General features: G+C 35.9%; 1 protein-coding gene across 2 annotated transcripts in view; it reads left to right on the top strand.

Moving 5' to 3' along the window:
- The window catches only part of kcnh1a (potassium voltage-gated channel, subfamily H (eag-related), member 1a), a 61,144-nt gene extending 38,797 nt beyond the window's left edge, over positions 1–22,347 (top strand). For both annotated transcript variants that reach the window (XM_065288203.2, XM_065288202.2), the window contains 2 exons: positions 2,570–2,766; positions 19,822–22,347. In XM_065288203.2, the coding sequence (XP_065144275.1) occupies positions 2,570–2,766; positions 19,822–20,664 (1,040 nt within the window). In that variant the 3' untranslated portion in view covers positions 20,665–22,347. The remainder of the gene's footprint in view (positions 1–2,569; positions 2,767–19,821) is intronic.
- Positions 22,348–27,744: the final 5,397 nt, after the last annotated feature.

The following is a 27,744-nucleotide window of genomic DNA, read 5'->3' as shown; positions in this document are numbered from 1 at the left end:
TTTATTCACTTGACGGTTCTTGTGACGCAACATGAAGTCAAACACACCTCTTCAGTCTTGTCCTCCAACCAAACATACACCACCATATTTAAAGAATGATGTGACTTTTACACACGTCAGGTGACCTATAAATGCGGAAAAAAAAACTGGTTTTCATTGCAGTTTTGCGATATATTCCTTATATGGGAGTTTATGCAAAGTTGCTGTGTTTCCATTGGCCGCATTTTTATTGCGCTATTTAATTTGCGCAATTTGAAGGGTACTGAAAAAGCAGCTACTGAGACACTTGATTCAGTAGTAGCATTATGATGAGAAAAAGTCGTAAGATGCTGGATTCACACCAAACGCGGTGGAGGCGGCAAAAACGTGCTATTTGCACATAGTTGGACGCTTGAACATTTTGAGTTTATTCGCTTCATTCACGCAGAAATTCTCATCATGGGAGGGACTTCTGCGATTCTGCTCGCTTCCTGTAATCACGTCACTACTAGAGCAAGCTCCTGATTGGTTAACGCGGCACGATTTTCCGCCAAAGTTCAGAATTTTCAACTCGCGCGTTTCCCGCGGCAACGCTCAAATCGTGTCATTCGCGTGTCAGCGTGTGAATGAGGCAGATTCGGGCTAAACACCTCATTCCCACTACGAGACCTCCAAATGCGCGTAAACGCATCTTTACATTGACGTAACATTGAAATCACTTGCGCTTGACGCCTCTACCGCGGCTGGTGTGAACGCAGCATTAGACACATGATAGCTCAGTGTCATCAGTATGCGCTCATAGCAAACAAAAACTGGAACGCAGGTCGTAGCAGCTAACACACTGTATGTTGGTCATGCTGAATTTCAGAAAGCTATCATAGGCTATGTTTAGTTGCAAGACCAGGAAAACGCTCGTCTTCATACAAATTGCCACGATTATTTCACAATGGTAATCTTTTGTGTGGGACAGCCAAATATCATGCAGTGTATTTGGGCTTTTGACTTTTGAACCTTTATTTTTTCGATATTTACAATTGCATCTTTGTAATTGTAATAGCATTAAAAAGGTACAATTCTTACTAATTTTTTTTTGTTTTGTCAGATGCATAAATCATTTTTGTTTTTGTAAATAACATATTTGTTTTTGGGCAGTGGCGGAGCCAGAGGGCTAATTGGGGTGGCAATTGCCACCCCAGACGAAGTCCTTGCCACCCCTTTTGCCACCCTGCTGAAAACGTTACACTGTTTGATTTTTACGAACATTTCTCAAATCTCCCAGCGGACGTGAATGCGCTGCTACACTTTTCATTAGGCTTGTTCGACTTCATGCGGCGCCGCAAGAACCGACAGCCAGAGACGTCAAAGTTCCACGAGAGCGACTTAAAAGCAAACTCCTCCGTATGATTTCGCGAATCGCTCTCGCGGTACTTTGACGTAATCCGGCTGTCAATTCTAGAGGCGCCGTTTGTTTTTATTTTTAGTGTAAATGAACACTTTGTAAATTGACCCCCCAAAATAATACCATGCCACCCCTTTGCCACCCCAGTTTTAAAAGTCTAGCTCCGCCACTGTTTTCGGGTAAACGGTTTTTAATAGCACTAAGATCTGTTCTTTCTTTCTTTGGCAATTTTTCAGTTGGCAGCACGTCAGCTTGTTGGTGGTAGTTGTTTTTGTCTTCTGTTTTAAACCCGTTTTACATCTCAAACTCACAGAAGAAAGCTTTAAACACCTCTTAACTTAACCAGATAATAAATCTCAAAATGATATAACTTCTGCTGGCTGCATATCATCCCACTTATTTCAACAAATGAATCGAAAAGTACTGTATATAAAAGATAAACACTGATTTTCGATCAGACATGTGTCAGATATCAGACATATAGCATCTGTCATTTTTAACATCTCTGTCTCACAGGATCAGATTAGGATGTTACGCATGGTGAAGGCACAGAGCTGGTCATCTAATGGCGTATTTTTCTCTGTTGACAAACTAACGATGCTTGGCTAAATTTGGCTCTCTGCCATGGCTCTGATTTAGGGCCAGTCGGAGTGGCCACAATTGTTCCCGTTTGCTACTAAAATTTGCTCACAGACACAACGAGCTCACACCGAATAAAAGGATTATTGATCTGAACACCTGTATCTTTCTCTGTCTGCACAGTGATTGTGAGGATGTGTAGTTCAGAGGTCAGCATGTGTCTGTCGTGTGTCCTGTACATCTATAATGATAGTGTTTCTCTATCTATACTTTCATTCACTCTCAGCACTCTGAACTTCACCTTTACATAAAAGTACAAAGACAGTGTGCTCAATAAAGTAAAAGTGTAAGATTTTTATTTGATGTAAGAAAAGTTAAAGCTATGAACAACACGAGACATAACTTTCAAACCTCTGTATCAACTACACATAGATTTTTGTAAACCCACTTGCACGGTGTGATATATTTCATGCATTTGTGTACTTAGCTTATCCCAAAAGTTCCCAAGGATTTGTAAATCCAGAGAAATTCCAATTTTGGTCAAACAGCATCTAGCATGGTTCACGATTATCCAGAAAATACCCATAAATGTGTGTTTGTTTATGACTGCAGGTAAAGGCGATGTGTTCGGGGATGTGTTCTGGAAGGAGGTGACGCTAGCACAAGCATGCGCTAACGTCAGAGCTCTAACGTACTGCGACCTGCACGTGATCAAGCGGGACGCGCTTCAGAAAGTTCTGGAGTTTTACACCCCCTTCTCCAATCACTTCTCCAGAAACCTGTTGCTTACGTACAACCTGCGCAAACGGGTGAGTGAACATCGTCTACTGCTCTCTCTCTCTCGAAATACTGCATCTGTGCCTTGTGCGGTCTGTTAGTTAGAGATGAGAGCTCTTATTTTGTGTTTTAATGGAAGTGAAAATGTTGTGGTAATTATCATATATCTGTTAGCTATAGTCTGTAGCCGAGTGCGCTTGTTATAGTACATACGGCTGAATTAGAGACACATGTATCCTTCATCTGATTGAACGAGAAAGAGGTCGATACACCAAAGAGAGATAGAGAGAGAGAGAGGAGAACAATAAGTAAACAATTTGTTTTGGTTTATTTCTTTGCACAATAACCAAAACTGGCTCGGTTAGTTACAGTATATGGGTCAGTGACAAAAACAGCTTGGCAAGATGAGAAATTCAATAATATTTAAAAAAGAAAATGTTTTAAAGCATGCATCAGGCATTTTAGAATGTACATAGTATATGTATGTTAATTTAATGTAATTAAAAAGCATTTTTATGCAAGTTAAGACTGAATGTAGGCTACTTGAAAATGGCAAATGTGTAACCACCAATGATTGAGAAATGTTAAATATTTTATCCACGTAGATGACATGTAAGACAGTACTCTTAAAAATAAATAATTCAATTTAAAATATCACACGAAAATAGATTTTATTAGAGTTATGTACATTTTGATGGTTCTTGCAATATTTGGTGCGACATAACATAAAAACACATGTTTAATTATATAATAGTTTATAATTACCTTATAAATATGATGTTTATTTGAAGAGTTTGTTTCCAAAACGCAATAAATCCATTTTTTGTTTTCTATACCAAGTAATAGGGCTGGGCAAAAAAAAAAAAAAGATTTTTCAATTAATCGTTTTTTTAAACCTGGCCGATTCAAAATCACGAGGCCACGAATCTATTTTTTTTTAAATGAAATAACCTGATCCTGTTTGATCAAGGAATGACTTTTTTCAGCATACATTTTTCATCTTGCATCAAAATTGTATTGTATTTAACATAATTGTATGCATTTGAAAATGAGAGATGGGTTTTGTTTTAATGTACCCAAGTGTAACTAAAATATTACAGTTAAATATACAGGTTTGTGGCTATTAATTTCTTTTGATTAATTACCCTTGTAAACTTATGTTCACTGTTCTTTTTATAAATATAGTATTTAAATCTATATTCATTGAGTCGAATCGAGAAGTGAGCAAAAAAAAAAAAATCGATCCGAGAATCGGAATCGAAAGGAGAATCGATTCGATAGCTTGGGAATCAAAATCGAATCGATCTGGAACATCTGAATCGATACCCAGCTCTACCAAGTAAGCAGTGTTGGGGAAAGTAATTCATTACAATATTAAGTTACTCCCCCAAAAAAGTAACTAATTGTGTTAGTTTCTTTTCATGGAAAGTAATACTTGCGTTACTTTTAAGTTACTTTTCCGCTTCTTTTTCTTACTTGGCTAAGACGTGATCTCTTTCATTTGCATAGTTCCATCGCAAAAATGTCAACTTCTAACCTGCCATCTCCATTTCGGACTCAAACTGTTCTCGCTCAGGTGCACACGCATAGATTGCGTTATTCTACGTGTTTATGTTTAGTTTAATTCAGTAAATGTTTTTATTAAACAAATTAATTAAACTGAAAAGTAACTCGCATTACTTTTTTTTTTAAAGTAACTCAAATAATAATGTGTACATTTATAAAGTAATGCGTTACTTTACTCGTTACTTCAAAAAAAGTAATATTATTACGTAATGCGTTACCCCCAAGACTGCAAGTAAGTGACAAGATTAAAACCACTATTTTTGTTACAAACTTTTTACATAGCATCTTTAGGTTATAATGACATAAAAAATTCAAATCCATAATTTGATTTTCAAAGACTCATTATATTTTTTCCGCAATATGCAATAAATCCATGACAATGTTTTTTCAAAATGCTATAAATCTATTGAATCAATATATAAATGTGCATTCATCTTTGCCATGTTATATTTATTTAGCTGACTAGTGGTATACACTGATTAAAAAAAACATTAATGGTATTAATGAAAACACTTACTTTGTCATATTAAGAACACTGTCATTGCTTCTGTTATACTTGGGACGTCGTCGCTGAACTTTTTTGACAGCAATCATCCGTAAAATGTTTTGGTCCTGCTCGATTTTCATTGACTTTGAGTAAAATAATGGAAAGTTTTTCATGAGATCCCATGGGGTCAATGTGTTAGCATGACAGAAGCTTCATGCTGTCGGGAGAACAAGCAACAGTCAGCCGGCATTTCTCCATCGCCCGGGTGGCTAACGTTTCTTCTCCACCACAGAAAACCACCACAGGTTTATCAATGCCATCAAAAGTATTATTTTGTTTTTGTTTGTTTGTTGATCACGATGTACAAATTAGATGAGGAAAACTAGGATTCTGTGTGTATTCAACGCACCGCCATTGTTGTTTACAGTGCATGGAATGGTGCGCTGTGATTGGTTGAGCGGATTTATTGCATTCTGCAGAAAACGAGCTCTCCGTTTATCGCGTTTTGGGAAAAAAGGGAGAAAAGATGACAGAATAACACGGTGGATATTGGATTTTGTGTAAAATGAAGAATTGACTTTTTAATACTGACCTGATACAATACTGATTTTCGTGGTAACTCATTTTTTTTTAAATGGCATTTATCGTGTTTTGGAACCAAACTCTTCATATTTCATTTTCCAGTATATAATTATGTTTTCATGAAAAAAAAAAACTGGTTACACCACTGCTTTTACAGCCATTCTGGTGACCGCAGTCTTAAATTGGTCCAAAGTGGGTTAAGGAGGATGTATCTAGGTCCCTTATTTTGCTGTTTGGTAGATTATACAATATTGTGCTGTTCGCACTTAAAGCGTACCATTTGTCTATGCAAGCATTTCCATTTCACAATAAAACAGCTGTCAGCGTGATAAACTGGCCCTCAGCGTGTCTGCATATTGGATCAGGGCCCTGTTTGAGTTCTGTTTCTTGCTGATGGATCTGGGTCTGAGGAGGAGGATAATAATAGCTTAGCGAGCGTCTGCTCTTTATTGGCAAGCCTGAGACCGTACCGTTAAATTTATCCATAAAGGTTAAATTTAACTATAGTTATGCTTCACTTTCTTATTGAAGCCTGCTTTACTGATGACCTAATGACACATATTTACATAACCTGTCATCTGTATAAATATATGATGTTGAACATACTTTAAACAGTACATTGTGGAAAACGATTACAAAGCTTTCTGGGTACAGACAGCACACCTATTGTTTCCATTACTTTTCCATTTATGCATTTGGCAGATGATTTTATCCAAAACAATTTACAATTTATTTTTATCAGTATAGTACGTGTTGACCTTTTGCGCTTTTTGACCGCGTTTGACGTCAGTTTACCGTAAAATGTCTGGATACCGTTATTTTATAAACCCTACAATGAAACGTGAAGAAAACAGTTGGTTGTATTAATCTGCCTCTCGGGTTGATGTCATTGCTTTTAATTAGCTAATATCATCATGAATTAATCATGATGTTTATCGTCTGATTGTGACCCAGATAGAATAACATGTTCAACATGGAAAATATGTCAAATATGTTGTAATGTTTCAAGGGTAATAAATACAGTATGGTGTTACAGACCGGTATATAGACACAACACCGTGTGCTATATTTATAATAATAGGCCTATTTACTGGTTTTTAATGTATGCTGGTGTCCTCATTCCTAAGCATACTTCTTAATACTCACCCAAATACACTGGAAACTTTTTTTTGGAAGCGAATGAGGATTCTCTCATTTATTTTGTATTGCATTGGCTGTCAAGCGCCAAAAATGACAATACTTGGGTGCTGGATTTGAAGTCTTGATGATGGACAATGATGAACAGACAGAAATATAAAGTCATCATTCATCGAAACATCACGAATGTTCGGTTACGTGATGCCAGAGAGCCAATGATGTTTAATGTTGTAAACTTTTATTTTAAATTAATAAAACTTTTGATTCACATACATATTTATAATATAGTATTCAATATATAATATATCTTCTATAGTATCAGCTTTCTGGCTCTCTTTCAAGGTTTTTTTTCTCCTACATTGCAATAAAATTCTTAGTATTTTTGTATAAAACAAGCAAAAAAAAATCTGCCAATGGGGTAAGCAAATTTTTCTTGAATTTAGTGTTTAAGAAAAATGTTCAAGATTTTTTTTGCTTGTTTTTTAGCACAAAATCACTTAAATTTGATATTTTTGATCTAAAAACTAGACTTATTTTCTTGGGTCGTTTTGCTTCTCAAGAAAAAGCATCTTAATTTAAGAATTTTTAGATATTTTTACTGAAAACAAGACAAAAATACTAAGTAACATTTTTCTTGAAAGTCATTTTTGCATTGTAAGGACTTTTCCCACAGGGTTTTTCTCCTAGGAGTTTTTTTCAACCCCTTGGGAGTCAGCTGACATTAGCTTAACTTAGAATTACATTGCATTATATTTATGTTGCGTTATTATGCCGCTCACAAGTACAGGTTAATTTTAGCCGCTGAACTTTTCTAGTTTGTTGTCTTATGATTTTTCTTGTTTTTATAAATGTAAAGCTGCTTTGGAACAATTGTGAAAAGCGCTATATAAATAAAATTGTATCTTATTATTATAATTATAATGCCACATTTTATTTGGGAGCTGCATCATTTTTTTGTCACATGGTTTCGGAGGACTTGAAATATAGGGCATACGTTATCATTCAGGGCTTGTATAAAGTAAGATAAAGTCAGAAAGATGTTGTTATCGAAGGTTAAATAAAAAAATTACAGTAATGATTTTTTGTGGTTAACTCTTTCCCCGCCGTTGAAGAGTTATTTAGTCAATTAAAAGAAAACATTTGATTAAAAAAGAGTGTTCCTGATGAGGTTTTAATGTAATTTGTAATACCGCGATTATCTACTAGATAGCGCACTTACCCAATTTATAAAAAAACTGAAGCAATTTTTTATCATTTTAAACCCTGTGTATTTAATAATCGTTCTGAATCTGATCTCTAAAAAAATCCTTCACAAAAATGCAATTATTTCAGCTTTTTGCAAAAAAAAAAATATTTTTAAAGAAAAAATACCCATATTTAAGAGTTTATAAGCAGAGAAAAATATATACATTGGATGAAAGTTTTTTTCGCGTTTGTTTGTTTGTTTTAAAGCAGATTTCTTTCATTTGATATATTTGTATGTTTTAATATTTTTAGAAGAAAATTTTTCTGGAATGCATTTTGTGAAACTTTTGTGAAAATTTCAAAAAATACTGGCGGGCAACTTTTCCAAAAAAATAAAAGGCTGACGGCGAATGAGTTAAACAATATTCATGACGTGCGCTGTAAAAATGCTGGGATGTTTCAATTTGTGAGTAAAATGTGACCCTGGACCACAAAACCAGTCATAAGTCACACACAGGTATATTTGTAGTAATAGCCAACAATACATATGGATCAAAATTATCGATTTTGCTTTTATACCAAAAATCATCAGGATATTAAGTAAAGATATTTTGTAAATTTTCTGCCATAAATATATTAAAAATGTATTTATCATTAGTAATATGTGTTACTAAGGACTTCAATTTGACAACCCTAAAGATGATTTTCTCAATATTTCGATTTATTTCAGCATCCTCAGATTTCCAGTTTTTCAAATATTGTATCCCAACCATATTTTGTCCTATCCTGACAAACCATACATCAATGGAAAGTTTATTTATTCACCTTTCAGAAATCTCAATTTATAAAAACAGTCTTTGTGTCCAGGTTCACAAATATAACATAAAAAACCATATTTGCAGTGGCCGCTCATGACTGCTCTTTCGAGGGGCGCAATTCAAAATAAGTGTTCAGAGTGTCATGTGTGTTGCTCGTGTTTTCAAAATATGAGTTTGTTGCGTCATGTGAACCATGTGCATCACGTGTTTTGTCAAAATAAGTGCCTGCTGCACACGTGTCAAAACCGTTTATGATAAAAGAGACGCTCACGTTCACAAAATACACGCAAGACACTCCCTTAACACTAAACTCTGATTACTCATGAGATTATGCGAGTATCTGGCAAACGCGAGCGTCTCTTTTATCAAAATCCTTTAGATGCTTCTGCAGCAGGCACTTATTTTGACAAGACACATGATGCACATAGGATCACTCGACTCGCAGAACACATATTTTGAAGTTACGAACCACACACATGATGGGCTACATACAAGTTGTGACGAACTTCTCATCGAGTGCCCTCGAAAAAAGAAGTCACAAGCCGCTACTGGATCTTTGTCTAACCATGCGTAGAAACAACCAGCATGGTTAAATTCAATCCCATCGGTTGGGTTTATCCATATCTGTGAAATCCAGGTTAAAGTCTCATAATCTAATGATGAGATTTGGAGCATCATTCAATCTTTGACATGACCTTACTCAAGTCAATTTTATAGATATCAAGGTTATATTTTCACTGAATATTCTTTACATTATGTAGGGTGATTTTTAAACTGTGTTTTCACAGACAGGGGCACATTTACGCAAACCATGCACGCAACAAGAACTCAAAAAGTTGCTCAATTTTGGAGTCTTTTTCTGTTTTTTTGATTATGAACTGTGTTTCTACTGTACATCAGTCCTCTGCAGCTGCTTTAGTGCTTTAATAGCTCGTCCAATTTGTTTTGATTATGCGTGTTTGTGGTTGCCAAGGTAACGCTGAAAAATCCTCTTCAACGCACCGCTGCTGTGTCAACAGTCGCCAGTTATTTCGGCTTTGATTAAGGATACAGTTTATGCAGCTGTAGTGGTTAAATAACCCTCACATTCACCCACATGCGACTGTACGAAAGGACCTCGCGCATAAACATGCGTACGCAGAGGAATGCCTGCATCAGAGGTTCTCCACTAAACTTGGTTTAAGTTCAGGTGGCGTGACATCGGTTTACTCGATATGCCCCTGCGTGACCCTGCGTACTGTGTGTGTCTGCGATGGTACGAGTCAATCAGTCATCACTGAGGTATCAGATTCTGTGAACTGATGAGTGTGGTAAATCTGATCTGAGATCAGTGAAATAAAATCAGTCAGTCAGCATCTGGCACGTGGTGCACACACCCACTACACGGCACACGTACAACATAATGTTCAGATCATCTTAAACATCATGCATCATTTTTTTATGCTAACTGGCTTCTGCCTACAGAAACATCAATTTAAGTGACTAGCATTTAGTTAAACTTTTACATTAATGCATTTGGCAGACGCCTTTAACTAAAGCGCATTACAAGGTATACATTTTGGCAACGTGTGTTCATGACCCATGAACACAATGCTCAACCAATGAGCTATACAGGAGCATGATGCATGAATTAATCTAAGAGTTTGGCTTCTAGTTCATTTATGCATTGATGCATGATGTGATGTGTTAGAAGAAAGTATGTTAAAAATTTACCAAACCGGTCCAAACATACGCGCACATCATTTCTACAGTACAGTATGTGAATAAAGTGTCAGTGAGTATTTGAGTATATACAGAGTCAAAACTGAGAGTTTATTGTTTAGTATATACTGGAGCAGAGCAAAAAAGAGAGAGAGAAATATAAGACAGGATACCGTACAGTCCTGCGTGTCTAGGATTTTATTTCAGAGCGTGTTGAAGGGTTATGGGGATTTTTTTCCACTTGGATGCGCACGCGGTCGGCTTTTAGTTTGAATTATGAAACGGTGATGGGAGCGGGCGTCTCAGTTCCCACGAACACCTCCAAAACCACACGCACACGTTTCTAACCATCCGAGTGCCACGGCAAGTTTCCCTGTTTGATGATGAGATATTTAGGGAGAAACGAATGAAACAAAGAGAATGAAAAAGCTTTGAATGCACACGAGAATTTTAACAACACACTATTAGGAAATTGTGTGTGTGCGGCTAATATCACACTTCTTGCACACACAAACAAACACACACATACATCGTACACCTTTGTGTAATGCTTCAGCTTTTGTTATGTAATCCCTCTCTCTGCATGTCTGTTGTTTTTCTGTCTCGTATATCCTTCAAGGACAACAGTTTACAAAACAGCAAAAACTGTGACAGTCCTCTAAACAGCACCTGCCTGCCTGTAAAATATTAGATCCATGCATAACATTTCTGTATAAAGTAAGATTTAGCTGTCAATTACCATAGAAATGAATAGGATTTGTTTCTTGTTTGTTAACGTCGTTCCAATGATGCACTTATAATGGAAATCAAAAGTTTATTTGAAGGATGTGAAAGCATAAATAACAAACTGCGATTGTATATAAAATATGAATTATTCAGTGACAATAACTGAGCATGTATTTGCTCGTTTCTAGATGCGTTTGCTTGCAAAAGCTAAGCAGTTTCTTTCCTTCAAGGATTTTGAGAAAGTAATCCACGTTTTATTTCATTCCAGCTGGATTATTGCAACTCTGGGGATTAAGGGCGATTTATAGTCGTGCGTAGGTCCTACGGCGTAGCAGCGACGGCGTAGGTTCCGCGTCGGTTTTCATTTATACTTGTGCGTCGCCGTCCGCGTCGACGTGCAAAGACACGCGAAACCGCTGGTTGGCAGTAATCACGTGTGTAACCACAGTAGCAGCAGAAGTCGTCACAAAAGAAGAAGCTAAGCAAGTTAACCCACAAACGAAGAAAAAATAGCAACTTGTTGTGTATAATTTGAGAAGACCAGCAATGATGGAAGTAAATAAACAGCGACTTATGTTGCAGTTTTAGTTAAATCACTCCTCAACTTGGCTCATCTTTGTTTTCACCGTCTCAACCGGAAATACCTATGACGCAGTTTTTTTTACCTGACGGGAGGGGTTCTGGTGGACCAATCACAGAGCTTGCGGTCCGCGTAGGTCCGACGCGCTGTTAGGAATTTTGTGAGGTGCGCGTCAGGCTACGCAGAGCTACGCACAGGCTACGGATAGCCTACGCCGTAGCTACGGCGTAGCACCTACGCACGACTATAAATCGCCCTTTAGTTGGACCACATTTTCCCGTTTGATTTTTGTGTTAATTTTTGTTATTTGTCTTGTTTGTTTATTATTTTTAGTAGGAATTTAATTACGTTGTGGAAAGCACATTGGTCAACAGCCATTGTTTTTAAATTGTGCTATACAAATAAATTGTCATTTTCATTTGAGGTAAGAATACACTGTAAGAAAATTCAAGTTTTTGTTTTACTTTTACTTAACAAATTAAGTTAAATAATATAATTTCTTATGTCAACTATATACTAGACAAAAAATTAAAATGGTAGGTTAGATTGACTTGCATAACAAATCTGATGTTGCATGTAGCATTTTTTTTTACAGTGTACTTTAAAATAAGTGTTTCTGTAGCTCAGCTGGTAAAGCAATGAGTTAGCAGTGCAGAGGTCATGGGTTCAATCGCAGGGAAAGCATATGCTAAAATAAAAATGTATAGTTTGAATGCATTGTTAAGTCTTTTTGGATAAAAGCATCTGACAATGATTGTGTGAAGTTCAGCTTTATGCACCAGGTGAAACGATGTTCACTTCCGTAGTGAACTTAAAGTGCTCTATTTTTGTGCACTTATTTTGCAGGGGAGAACCGGGAAAAAGTAACGCGGGATGAAAGTAACAAAAAGGTTTTCTCAGAGCCCTGACTACATTTGCATTTCAAGCTATAACAGCATTTTTATTGTGTTATTTCGTCATCGTTTTGCACATCAAGGTCCAGAAAGCTGTTTTTGACCGTGATAAGTAAGTGGTCTTTTTTTCTCGTTTCATGTGTTACAGTACTGATCAATCTACAGGTTATTTAGTGCTGTAACACATACTAAAGTTTCACTTCTCTGAGTTTTTCAAAATAAAAGTAAATCGCTTGTTACTTTTGTCCTGCTGCTAATACTGTTACATTGTTGAAAATTGATATTATTTTAATTTAATTTAATTGTTCATAGTACTGTTGAAATGTTATTCTCAACAATTTAAGTTTGTACTGTCAGGTTGCTTTTGAAACATTTGATGATACTGAAATTGTTATTTTTAAATAATTATTTGCAAAGATAAACAACAAAATATGTTTGCAGTTACATATTAACAAAGTCATATTCATGTATTTACTAAAAACTATTGTAACAGAAAAATCTAGTTTTGTTGCGTTACTTTTAAACAACATGTGTGTTACTTTCGTCCCAGCTGACAGGGCCAAGACAGAGTAACAATGCGGTCACTATGTTCAAAGTGAAATTATACTGAAGCCGTTTTACATTTGTTCAAAATTCCACCTGGTATTGACAGACTACACATATATAGCGGTCTATAACATTATTTTTTTAAATTACGCTTTTCTGAAAAATGGTACTTTCGCCACAGCTGTCCCCTACGTAATAGTAACACAACAAAACAAGATTGATTTTGTTACACTTGTTTTTATTATATTTATACACATGACTTTGACCTCGTTAATATATAACTGCAATATTTGTAATTTATCTTTGTAAAAAATATTAAAAAGTTTTAAAAGCAACCAACAGTACAAACTTTAATTGTTGAGAATAAAACAAGTTTTCAACAAGTTTGAACAATATGAAAATGAAATTAAATCAAATTAGAATATTTTCAACATATACAAAAATATTAGCAGCGAGACAAAAGTAACAAGTGTTACTTTCGTGTCCCGACAGGATCTCCTCACATTTAAACACGGTTTACTTTTATTTATTTTTTTTTGGAAAAAGAGAAGTGAAACTTTAGGATGTGTTATGTCACTAAATAACCTATAGATTTATCAGTATTGTAACACATGAAATAAAAAACACAACGCGTTATAAGAAAAAAATGGCCGCTTTAAGAATTTACTTATCATGGTTGAAAACACCTTTCTGGATCTACACGTGGAAAACGGTGAGTAAATAACACATGAATATTTGTCATGTCTGTCAAGGGTTTGTGTGCTAAATATGCTTTCATAGTTTGGGATGCAAATGTTATCAGGGCCCATTTTACTATTGCCCCGGTTCTCCCCTATAATAAAAATTCTCCTTTAAGTACTTAACATTATCTAAAAAACTTATTTGTACTATTTTGAGACACCATGAATATGAGCTAAAATGCACTTTTAACGTACTATCTCTGTATTAAAAATTGATTTAGTTAACACTTGCAAGACGGGTTCAAGATTATTACAAATGGTACCTAAATAAATTATAGCACATTTTAGTTCATGGTGTCTATAGCACAGATAAATACACTTAGATTTTTTTAAGAAGTAGAATTTTTAGTATATCAAGTACAAAATTAGTGTTCGAAAACTATGGAAGTGTACTTCTTTTTCACCTGGGGCTTTGTACTACATTAAAGTTGAAGATAAAAATATACAGCTGATATATAGCAGATATACAAAGTTGTACTGTAGTTTTTTTACTGTGCTTTTATTACATTTTACAACCTGAGAGATGAGTCGAAATTGTTTGTGTAAACTGACAGTCAGCAGAGCTTAAGCCTGAATGCTCCTTTAATTGGAGACATACAGTATTGTGCAAATCTCTTGCGCTACCATTAGATCTGTTGTTTTTGCAATGCTATAATGAGCATATATAATTATTTCTCAGTCTGTTTATTAGAATTCAACCAGATAAAACAGGAAATTTGCATGCAAAAACTGAATAAAATTATAAGCTAAAGTGTGAAGTGTTTACTATGAGCTCCTCTTACACTTGAACAATAGCAGGAACCTGCAGGATCTCTTAAATCTAAATGAAATATAATCCTTATTTTTAATAATCAAATGATTTCAGGACTGCAGATGTGTTTAGTGCCAAGAAAGGTCAAGACTAAATACTGCCTTTTGCCAGATATTTTGTTCGGTTTTCACATTTTGTGTACATAATTTCAATATGGATGGTCAATAAAACTGCTAAAACAACAAAGGTGGTGGTGGCTAAAACTTTTGCACAATACTGAAAGTGTGGATTTATTTCCGGATTGGATTGTTACTCTGTTTGTGTGTCCAGGATGGGAATAGCAGCATTTTGGTCATTACTGTCCATCATACCTTAACACACAAACTGTACTTTAAGGACACAAGACCCTTGACATCATTCAGAACAGCAATCTGCCGAATCTGTCGACCTGATATTCTCTCGTTCCCCTAAGGTTCTCCGAGCGAGCGGGATATTTCTCCGCCTGCTGCCAAATACGATGAGTTTTCCAGGGTTCAATTACAGAGAAACATCAGATTCAGATGGAAAGTGGCAATATGACAAATCCGAGAGCGTATTAAACTCCAAATGAAATGATTTTATGTTAGACATGATGGGTAAATGCCCAATGTGCTCCGTCTCTCTCTTGTACACATTGCTTAAAAATCATTTTGCAATGGATAAACTCGAGAATGAAATGGGATGAGATTGAGAAGCATCACACACACACAGTTTTGTATAATCTTACTGCTGAATTACAACATAAACAGGGGTGCGGAAAGTAGCGGTGTTGCAGATTAATTGCAAAAAAATTGTAATTGCAAATTATAGTTTATACTATAGTTGTATTATAGTTTATAAAGTGTCGTTCAGAGTGTATATTTACTAGACTAGCAGTGACTAGCAGAGTGACAAGATCTCATTGATTTCAATGGGCGCTTGGTAACTTCCGGCGAGACAAGCGACAGTGGCCATTGGTGACTAAATATGGCGTGTCCAGTCGCATGACAGAAAGAAAAGTTTAAGTTTACGCAAATAATACGTCAATTTCATGTCATCAGTTTCATATGGAAAATATATTTTAAATATATGCTAAATACATTTTGTAGAAAGTAATGCTCAATTAAATATATTTTTAATTTGGAAAAATATTTAGTTTTAACCTTGTATAAAAATTTATTTCAAGGGCAAGCAAATACATTTCTAATTTTACATCCCATTTGGCAAAAATGTATTCTTTGCCAAAATATATTTTTTATATATCCTAAATAAGTTAATTTTATACAGTATATTTTTGAAGTTAAAAATATAAGAACGAATGGCAAACACTCGAGTTTCACCCACTAATGTTTAAAACTAAATATAAAAAAATGAGTAAAGCTCGTAGATTTGGCGTTTGACGCGATGTTAGTTCTCGTTTCCTAACATATGTTGCATCAAATAGCAATTTTTGAAAACGTTTAAAAAGTGGAAATAAAGTGGCCAAACGTGTTTATTAAAAATTTTAATATTTATTTGGTAGGGAGGGCTTTTATTCTCGTAATAATGCAGCATTCATTTAATAATTGTAATAATAATCATTCACGCTCTTTGTTATTATTGCATCCCAATGATGTACAAAAATACTGAGGTGCAAGTAGCATCTGCCAATATAAAGTATAGATAACTGCGAAGGCCGCCCCAATACGTACCCTTATCATAACTTATTTAACGAACTGTGTAGACAAACAGACATTCAAAGAAAAAGTTTGAAACTAATTATTATTAATGGGATTTTAAAGATTTACAGTCAGGACCTCTGTGATGTCATAACTGCATGGTTACAGCCATACACACCGAACCCCCAGCCTAAAACATCTTCCCTCTCCCCTAAACACAAGAAGTCTGAAGACAGCGACTATTTAGCATAGACTGTGTGCATGTGTCTCTTGAATTAGGAGATTACTTTCAAACCCCTGAACACATAAACTTTATGTAGGTACTTAAGCTTAAAAGGAGCAGATTATAATGACAATAAAATTGGAATTTGAAAGTTCTTATGAGACAGAGATAATTACAGGTTATCTCCATTTCTGATTATTCTCATCTGCTAAATGTGTGCGCGCGTGTGTTCCTGTTCGCTTTCCAGACAGATTGTCAGTACAGGTGTCTGTGCACTCTGTCCTCTTTAATGAATATTTAGTACATCAATATGAATATTAACATATTAAAGATGGGGTCATATTCAAATACACTGTCCAGCTTTGACTGGTGACAGAAACAAACCGTCTTAAAGGTCCCATTCTTTCGGTGCTTTTATTGTGTTTACAGCACGCAATATAACGTGTTTATGTTTCACGTGTGAACCATGTGCATCACGTGTTTTGTCAAAATAAGTGTCTGCTGCACACACGTCAAAACCATTTATGATAAAAGAGACGCTCACGTTCACAAAATACACGCAAGACACTCCCTTAACAATAAACTCTGAATAGGCATGAGATTATGTGAGTATCTGGCAAACGTGAGCGTCTCTTTTATCATAAACCCTTTAGACGCGTCTGCAGCAGGCACGCGAGGCACACATGATCTCTAATGCGCAGAAAACATATTTTGAAATTACGAACCACACACATGACGGGCTACATACATGTTGTGACGAACTTCGCATCGAGGCCATGGATATGAGTGGAAGCTTGGACCCAGATACGTCTCAAATTAAGTGGATAGCAGATCAACCATTTTGTCGGCTCTTGATTGGTCGAGAGGTTGTGTCACATGTGCTGTTGGGTGGCTTGAGAGTCTTCAGAATAATAAAATGACAAATTGGACTCCCTACAGTCTCGTGGACTTTACGAACACGTGCACATGAAGACAAGAGACGTCCGCATCAAGTGCACCATTTGGGATGCAGTCAGGGAGAGTCAAACAGGAAAAGGAAATGGAGAGAGTAGGGCAGCTCTGTGTATCGTTTTCCCATAGAAGATTTGTGTAACGGAGAAGCACGTGCCTTCAAAATCTCTGGCCTAAGTGCAGATGAATATTTCTCCCTCCTTCATTCAGGCTTGCAAACACTTATACATAAGAGAGTTGACTCTGGGAATCTGTTCAATAAAAGCCTTCAACTCTGAAATATGTATGAGCTTTAATAAATAAATCAGGCACTTAGAACATCTCACAAAAATCAGGAAACTGAACGCAGAGGTCCAGGATTGTCCAGAACTGTGTATCTAAATGCCGGTGATGGTTTGACAAAATTTCGACTGACACTAAAGGCTGGACCTTTGTTTGCTTAATGTAAAGTGTTTTTATTTGATATTTAAGCTAGCTATAGAGGAAAGCATCTTTAATTGAAAGTGTACTGTATGATTTAGACCAGTGGTGTCCAACATGGTGCCCGCGGGCATCAGGTTGCCCGCCAAAGCACATTCTATTAATAGCCTAAATTTTAATATTGATTTATTGCATATTTTTTATATTAGCTTGGCTTCTTTTATGCAGGGGTGTGCGGGGCAAAAACTAATGTGGGGTTAGTTGTAACATGGACCGTTTACAATGTTGCACAGGGTTGAGGGATTTGTTTTTTCACGTTGCCGAAAGTCTCCCGAAAATTTATGGAAAGGTATAATCTTTTTCTATAGTTTTTGATGAAAAAGTGTTTTGGTGGCATGTTAGTACATTTTTTCATCCTATGTTTTTTCGGTTTCTGAGTTGGGTGTGTAAGATACCAAAACCAATGCTATGTCATCTTAATCAGTGTCTTGTTGACTAAAACATAGCACAATTAGCAACTGTTTTAAAAGGCTTGAAAATATTTTGACCCTGCGGGGTTAATTGTAACGCTGTGTTACAACTAACCCTCAGCACTTACGAATTGAAAACCGCTAACGTTAGCGTAATTCTTGCCGTTGTTTTAAATAGGCTACACATGAATGATAGCTGGCTGCCAACAAAATAAATGTGCCTGTCTTATTAAAAATTGTCAAAGTTTTTTTGTTAATATCGTAAATATTGATTGAATAAGGTCACGTCAAAGATTAAAATCATAATGAAATGAATGCTTAAAATCAGACTTTTATGCTCATTATCTCAAAATTTGATTTTGAGACTTTAGTATGTTTTTTGTCATAATTGTGCTGATTTTTCTCACATACTTAGACATTTGTATCCATTTATAATTGAACTATGGTTAGAAAAGGGCTGGATGAATGAATACAGTGTGGATAGGTGTCTATTATAGACAGATATATAAACAATATCCACTTCAAGTATATAGACAAAATAGTATTGAAATATTTGCCTACAAACTTAAATTTTAGCAAGTGTTACAACTTACCCCCTGCCTGTTACATTTAACCCCACATATGGGGTAAGTTGTAACGTTTGCACTTCTGTCACATTTGGTATAAGTGTCCAAGAATGGTAAGTAATAGAAACAAACTTCAAATGTTCATTTGTAGAAGAGATGTGTGTGTTGCTTGTGTAAAAATATAATTAATTAAACTCAAATCTTTTTTGGATGATTGAGACAAAACCAAAAAGCGTTAGGTTGTGCCCTGCTCTAATTAAACAAAGATAAAACAACAAGTAAAATAAAATCAACAATTAAAACAAAAAGTAGCTCTCCAGATTGTGGTAGCCCTGCTCACCAAAAGGTTGGAGACCCCTGATTTACCCTGTCTGTAGGAAAAGAAAAGATTTGACATTTGTATGTCTTCAAAAAGAATGGTCCAAAAATAGTCCCCAGCCGTCACTGGGGTGGCACCCTTTCAAAAAGGTCATATTAGTACCTCAAAGGTAGCGAATGTATACAAATCTCTACCTAAATGTTACATGTTAGGACCTTTTTGAAGGCTAGCACCCCATTGACAGCTTTTTCATTAAAAATATGATGAATAGAGATGCTGGTATTGATTTAAGGGGTTAATACACCAGCTGAGACTGCAGTGTAAAGTCTCTGTACTTAGTTTCAGCCGGTTGATCGTAAAGTTGATGACTCCACGTTGACTCAAGGATTTGTGGGATGGATCGATGATAACTGTGTGCATAATAAGAAGCTTTGCATCTTCACAATGCCTGTCAAAGACTATAACATATGGATGCGGTTTATAGTTTGAAAGCCTGCCAGGTGCTTTGATGTGAGAAGCACTGCAGCTTTGTGATCACGTTATTATTATTTAGTCCTTAATTGAGAACCGCAAATACTAATCTGATCAACTTTTTTGTGTTTAATTTGAAATATAAACATTTAGAGACAATAGAGACCAAATAAACTTGTATCAAGGTACAAAGTAACAAAATTTCCAAAAATACTACACATTCATAAAATATGTAGTTGTGCGCATGTTTCTCTAAACTAACCCTGTGTGTCTTTTCAGCTTGTGTTCAGAAAGATCAGTGATGTGAAGCGTGAGGAAGAGGAGAGACTGAGGAGGAAGAACGAAGCCCCGCTGAATCTCCCGCCCGATCATCCCGTCCGCCGTCTGTTCCAGCGTTTCCGCCAGCAGAAAGAAGCCCGACTCGCCGCGGGGCAATCCAATCCCAACGACCCTGATCTCGAGAAGGGTCACATTCACAACGAGGTCATCAGTCAAGATGTCGTCGCCACCACGAGCATCGTCACGGTAACGGAAAGCCCAGCCACGCCCATCCCCTCACACCCGAGCAAAAACCACACCTTGTGTCTGTTCGACCAGGCGAAGCTAAGCGCCCCCGCCCCAACGGCCCCTCGGTCGTCCGAGCCGCGCGCACGGGGTTGGGCCAGGTTCAGGGAGAGCGTGGCTAAGCCGGAAGGCTGGGGAAACGTTCCTAAAGCGGAATCTATGGAGACGCTTCCCGAGCGGAGCGGCTCCAGCAAGTCGGAGCCTAGCGGACTGAAAAAGACGGACTCGTGCGATAGCGGCATCACCAAAAGTGACCTACGGCTGGATGAGGGCGGAGCTCGGACGCCTGGCGACCACAGCCCGATCCAGCCGGATGGGAAAGCTCCCCCAATCCCGACTATTCCCGAACATACGCTTCACGCCTCGCTCCTCGAACTACGCAGTGAACTCAAAGAGGAGCTGACGGCCCTCGGGAACCGTATGGTTGCCTTGGAGACGCAGGTCGCAGAGGTGTTGAGGTTGCTGAGGAGCAGAAAGACTTCAAGCTCTCCCGTCTCGCTCTTTCAGATATCGCGACCGACATCACCAGATACGGACAAGGAGGACATCTTTCCTTGAAGATATACTCTTCTCAAAAAGCAGAAGGAATGTGTTTCTGTAAGAGACACATCCGTGCCAGCATGACATGTGTGTGAGATAACGTCGTGTATAGGAGAGGAAGATGTCTTATCCCAAGGCATCTGCGATACCAAAGTGGTGCTGTGTAAGCCGTCACGCAGCCACACTTTGTGTTGATCTGCTCCCTGTTTTAGTCCTGAGGGGCTGACAGACAGAGACTTCTTGCCTCGGGGCCGACTCTGACTGAAGGTTGTCATGGCGACGCACCGTCCCCAAATGCAACTGCGGGCCCTTCAACATCCCACTTATGTAGCAAGTCTTCCTCTTTTTCTCTCCGTCTGTCTCTCTCATACACACACGTCACGCTCCTGTCTCCGCTCTGCATATTTTAGACTGAGCAGACCAGTCTTTCTGGTATTGAGATCCATTCTGCACCATCCTCACAGAGCTTTGCATCTTGCCCGAATGTGTGGCGATGCGGGCAGGTATGGATCTGAGCTGCTAGCCGAAAGAATGGAGGATCAGTCTGAAGATGCAGAGTGTCCCGGGAAACGAAGATTCCAGAGATCTGAATTCCCAGGTAGCTTCCAGGGAATCAGTTTAAATAAATGTGTTTGTACAATGACAAATCAAATACCATCCCCAGAGTTGTACACTTGAAGGTTTTCGCAGACACTAATGAGATCTACAGGGGTTTTGAGGCGTATTATCAAATCACTGTTATGGACCCTGTACGTGAGGTACGTCAGGGCTTCGACGTACCTCACAACGCACAGCTATCATCAGAGGTCAGCAACCAATAGGGTCAAAGGTGAAATACAACTGTAGCTTGATGCTTGGCTCTTTTAGGTGCACTGCATTGAGGAACGCTCTTGACCTGCGGGCTGACGCGTCTATAATGAATATCTTCAAACAGTAAGCATCACTTACGAGTTTACTAGAGACTTTTGGGGTCGCAGTGGCCAAGTTTTATAACAGAGAGGAAAGAATATATTAATGGTGGTGTTGTTGCTTTATCGATGATTGGGTCTTCCAGAAAACGCACAAACGTAATGTCATGGGCGCACTATTGCTATTACTGTAGCTTTGATTTCTTAAATGAAATCATGAACACATCATCAATGGTTAAAATGATCACAGTACGTATAACGCACAGCTACGTGCAATTCTTCTCATTACTGCACACATGGAAATACATACAAAATCTCAGGAATGCTCAAGTCTGGTTGGTTGGAGGAAGTGATGGTCACTAACCCCAGTCTCCACCAAAATTAATACATATATACATGTTATCTTATAGATTGTATGAATGTGAGCTCAAAACTTAATTTTGTGCTGATTGTAAACGATGGGCTGCAGAAAGACAAACAGAAACAGATGGAGAGTCGTGAGCATTAACATATTGTGTGAAATGGAAATGTGTTAGATGAGTGGTTAAGCTCTGTTGTGTGATGTTCTCAGGTTAGAAAGGTCATTATCAGGTCCACAGGAGATGTGCTGAGGTTAGTATCATCACACTGTCATCTGCTTCACCATCACCTGAGAACACAACACCAACACGAGCACAGGGAGATTACTGAAAAAAACACTCGCATGAATGTCAAAACTATAGCTTTCAAAGTCATATCAAATTTAATATATATGTATGACAAAATAAAGAAAGAAAGAAAGAAAGAAAGAAAGAAAGAAAGAAAGAGAGAGACAGAAAAAGAGAGAAAGAGATAAGAAAGACAGAGAGAATTAAAAAGAGACAAGAAAGAAAGAAAGAAAGAAAGAAAGAATTAGAGAAAGAAATTAAGACAGAGAGAAAGAAAGAAAGAAAGAAGGAATGAAAGTGAGACATAAAGAAAGAAGGAACGATAGACATAAGAAAAAAAGTAAGACAAAAGAAAGTTAGACATAAGAAAAAATTAAAGAATAAAAAATAAATATAGACATAAGAATGAAAGAAAAATAGACATAAGAATTAAAGAGTGAGAGAAAGAAAGAAATATAGACATAAGAATTAAAGAGTGAGAAATGTCTATATTTCTTTCTTATGTCTATATTTCTTTCTTTCTTTCTTATGTCTACTTTTTTCTTTCTTATGTCTATCTTTTATTCTTTCTTATGTCTATTTCTTTCTTTCTTTCTTATGTCTATTTCTTTCTTTCTTTCTTTCTTTCTTATGTCTATATTTTTATTTCATTCTTTCTTATGTCTATCTTTCTATTTTTCATTCTTTCTTTTTGTCTCCCTTTCCTTCCTTCATCTTTCTTTCTTTCTTATGTCTTTTTATACATTTTATAAACATAAGAAAGAAATATAGACATAAGAAAAAAAACAGACATAAGAAAGAATGAAAGTTAGACATAAGAAAGAAAAAAGAAAGATAGACATAAGAAAGAAAGATGGACATAAAAAGGAAAGAAAGAAAAGAGACAAAGAAATATAGACATAAGAAAGAAAGAAAGAAATATAGACATAAGAAAGAAAGAACGATAGACATAGACATAAGAAAGAAAGAAAGAAATATAGACATAAGAAAGAAAATAGACAAAGAAATATAAATATAAGAAAGAAATAAATAAATAAATATAGACATAAGAAAGAAAGAACGATAGAAATAGACATAAGAAAGAAAGAAATAAATATAGACATAAGAAACAAAGAAAATAGACAAAGAAATATAGACATAAGAAAGAAAGAAAGAAATATAGACATAAGAAAGAATGAACGATAGACATAAGAAAGAATGAAAGATAGAAATAAGAAAGAAAGAAAGAAAGATAGACATAAGAAAGAAAGAAAGAAAGAACATAGACATAAGAAATAATGAAAGATAGACATAAGAAATATTTTCTTTCTTCCTTATGTCTATATATATCTTTCTTTCTTATGTCTATCTTTCTATCTTATGTCTATTTTCTTTCTTTCTTATGTCTATATATCTTTCTTTCTTATGTCTATCTTTCTTTCTTATGTCTATTTTCTTTCTTTCTTATGTCTATATATCTTTCTTTCTTATGTCTATCTTTCTTTCTTATGTCTATTTTCTTTCTTTCTTATGTCTATATATCTTTCTTTCTTATGTCTATCTTTCTTTCTTATGTCTATTTTTTTTCTTTCTTATGTCTATATATCTATCTTTCTTATGTCTATATTTTTTTCTTATTTCTATCTTTCTTTCATTCCTTCTGTCTATATTTCTTTTTTTTCTTTTGTCTATCTTTTTTCTTCCCTTTATTCTTATAACTTTGTCTTTTTTCTGACTCTTTTTTTTACTCTTTGTTTCTTTTTCTTTCTCAGAGAAAACTCTTTTTCATTTCTTCTTATATCTATATTTTTAAGAAAGAAAAATAGACTTAAGGAGAAAAGAAAAAAGAAAGTGAGAAAAAGAAAGAAAAAAGAATAAAAAGAAAAAGATATAAGAAATAATGGAAAAAAATATAGACAGAAAGAAGGATAGATAGAAAGAATCAAAGACAAGGTGAAAAGAGTGAGAGAAAGAAAGAAAGATAGACATACGAAAGAATGACAGAAAGAAAGATATAAAAGAAAGACAGACAGACATGAAGCTATTAGTGAAGCATCAAGCTTCTCATTATTCTCCCTAAATGATTTATTTCTGTTGTAAAACACACAATCTTGTCACAGTCTAAAGAACTTCCTCAGTTTCACCAGGAATAAAAACCCTGATACCCCTGAGAGATGATTATCTCCATTCTGTCAGCAGAACACTGCTGATGAAATGATCAAATTCCCATTAAATGTTGTTTTTGCATCACAGCATGTTTTCTACACAGTGCCATCCTAATTATGTTTAATATTATGGATCATTTGCTTACTCGAATACTTCAAATACTGAGCAAATATTGGAAACTGTTCCCCCGTTCGTACCCGGAGGCCAAACTTTATTTTTTATTAATCTTTAACCGAGCAACCCAGAATTGATTTTAAATAAGACGTATGAATGTTACAATAATATTAATAACAATACTGCCGCGCAAACTCATGTCAACTGGAATGTAATGGCTGATTCTCAAGCAATAAACATTGCTGCTGTATTGCCACCGATTATTCCTGTCACGCTTCTCCGAGCCCAATATGACATTTAATCTGAAAAACATGATGTAATAACAACATTACGGAAAAACAAGCGGCCACTCGCAGCCCGTATGTCACTGCGTGCCTCTGCAGCACAGCAATAACAGTTATAGTCTAAATACAACTAAAGACAACGCACTTTTCCCATAGAGTAAGACAGCTAAAAAGGATTGTACAGTAGCTAGAATAGTTAAAGAAGCGCCCGCATGTTTTACTTCAGGACTTCTGAACTCTCTGCAGGTATTTGTTACCATCCGACGATTTGAACGGCATGGCTTGATTTGCACTTAAAATAAGGTTAAGACATGCATGGTCAATAAAAGAAAAACTAAATTACCATTTAAAAGAAAGTACTCCTCTATTGCACGAGTATATAATCTCTTGCCTCTGACCCCGTACAGAGCTAATGGATTCGCTCTTTGTAGCAGACCTGTCTGATTTCTGGTGGGCGAGTCTGAATTTGCATTTAGTATGGGGAAATTAAGCTTCAATAATATTAGACACAGATACGGTGTCGAAACTTTCTAAAGAGTTGAGAACCAAAGTATGATGTCATCTTATGTACATTTTTTTCAAGTTTATTTCAAAAATGTACTAAAATTTTGTCATTATTAGTCGCCTCCATGTTGATCTAAATCTAAATGAATTTTTCTAAACACAAATTAAGACAATAAAAGCACATAGAGACATTTAAATTAGGGATGCACCAATGTATCGGCCGATAATCTGTAAATATCGGTAGGTATCGGTTGAGCAATCTGCTATTTTTCTCACTATGAAACAGAAAAACGTGGATGGATACTGTGGGATTATTTTGAATTGAGGGACAATTCAGAGTGACATCTGCCGATACCGATTAATACCGATAGTTATTGATTTTTACTCCAAGTAATCAAATATCGGCACAGATTTTTTGTATCGGTACATCCCTACTTTAAATCTTAAACTTTCGCCTGTTCCACATGGCTTCAACATTTAAAATACAGCACACAAAATGCATAAACTAATATGTTAGCTATAAACTCTTTATAAACATCCTTGCAGAAAGAAAGTCTGACAGGTTTGAAGCGGCATGATGCGAAACTTTGGGTGAATTATTTATTTACCAACATGATTACAGACTAGTTACAATAAAATAAAAAACTTGTCATTGGTTTTATTTAAAGCCTAAACACACAGTCACGCACACGTCATATCGGTTTGTGTGTTTAGGCGTGTATGTTTATGTATGTATATCAAGATGTACAGTACAGTACAGTATTTTGGGAAAGAAGGAATGAGTTTATTTTTGAAATTCTTAACACTGATACTGAACTTAAAGTGAGGCGTGCTGTTATACATCACACTGCAGGGTCTGTATGAACCACAGGTCCCACTATGGGTCGAACAACCCTAATTAAAAACTTTAAGACTGCAGTGTTTTGAAGAGAGCATGGTCATTATTCACTGACTGAAACATGGATATTTCAACTACTGTAAAGCACAAAGTTTGTAAAGTTGCTGTAAAATATTATTTATGATAATAAAATATTTTATATACAACTTTTGCATTTACTCGCTTACATTTGCATGTTTGGTGTCGGATGGATGTTTTTTCTTGAAAGGTCCCATATTATGCAAAATACACTTTTACAAGATGTGTAGATATAAGTGCGTGTTGGCAGTCTGTGAACACAGTGAAAAAAAATCCACCCTCTCGTTTTTTAATCCTTATTAAACCAGAGCGGTCTCATTAGACATGCTGTTTTGATTCTCTTGTTAATGTGATGTCACACTGATAAAGCCCCGCCCAGAGCCACTCAAAGACTTGTTAACGTTATCATACCGGTCAACCCTTCCCGTTTTTCCCGCGATTCTTCCGTATTTTGGCATTCTTTCCCACCATCATTCCATTTAAATAATTTTCCGTATTTCTCCCGTATTTTTGCTTTCGCCCATTAGTGTGCACTGCAATAAATGACTTTCTTACGTAGCATTTTTGTCTTGTTTTCATTACAAATATACAAATCTTTTTAAAACAAGATGTATTTTCTTGATGAGCAAATTTACTTTAGAAAATAAGTCTAGTTTTTAGACAAAAAATGTCAAATTTAAGTGAATTTGGGCTTAAAACAAGAGGGAAAAAATCTGCCAATGAGGTAAGAAAAATTTTCTTGAATTTAGTGATTAAGAAAAGAGTAACCTTATTTCAAGATTTTTTTCTTATCCCATTGGCAGATTATTTTGCTTGTTTTAAGCACAAATTCATTTAAATTTGATATTTTTGTCTAAAAACTAGACTTATTTTCTTAAGTAATTTTGCTCATCAAGACAAAGCATCTTAATTTAAGAATTTTTAGATATTTTTACTTAAAACAATAAAAAATACTAAGTAAGAAAGTCATTTTTTGCAGTGTGCATGTCCGCCCGCCAGCAATACAAACAATGATACAAGGTATACACTACAAAAAAAATGACTTTCTAACTTATTTTGTCTTGTTTTCATTACAAATATTTAAAAATTATTAAATAAAGATGCACATTGCAAAAAATGATTTTCAAGAAAAAAAATCTTAGTATTTTTGTCTTGTTTTCAGTAAAAATATCTAAAAATTCTTAAAATAAGATGCTATGTCTTGATGAGCAAAACGACCCAAGAAATAAGTCTAGTTATTTAGACCAAAAATATAAAATTTAAGTGATTTTGTATGGAGCCCTTAAGGGGACATGGAGCAAAAATTAAATAAAGTTTAGTTTCGCATGCGCACGTGAAACTTTCGCTTTCACGTGGGCACCTGAAAGTTTCACTTGAGCATGCGACTATCAAATTTAAGTGAATATCAAATTTAAGTGATTTTGTGCATAAAACAAGCAATAAATCTGCCAATGGGGTAAGCAAAAAAATCTTGAAAATGTTTCCTTAACACTAAATTCAAGAAAAATTTGCTTACCCCATTGGCAGATTTTTTTGCATGTTTTATGCACAAAATCATTTAAATTTGATACTTTTGGTCT

Source organism: Paramisgurnus dabryanus, chromosome 17, assembly GCF_030506205.2.
Source record: "Paramisgurnus dabryanus chromosome 17, PD_genome_1.1, whole genome shotgun sequence".
Taxonomy (NCBI): domain Eukaryota; kingdom Metazoa; phylum Chordata; class Actinopteri; order Cypriniformes; family Cobitidae; genus Paramisgurnus; species Paramisgurnus dabryanus.
Note: the sequence above shows the minus strand (reverse complement) of the source record. Positions and strands in the feature narration are given on the sequence as shown.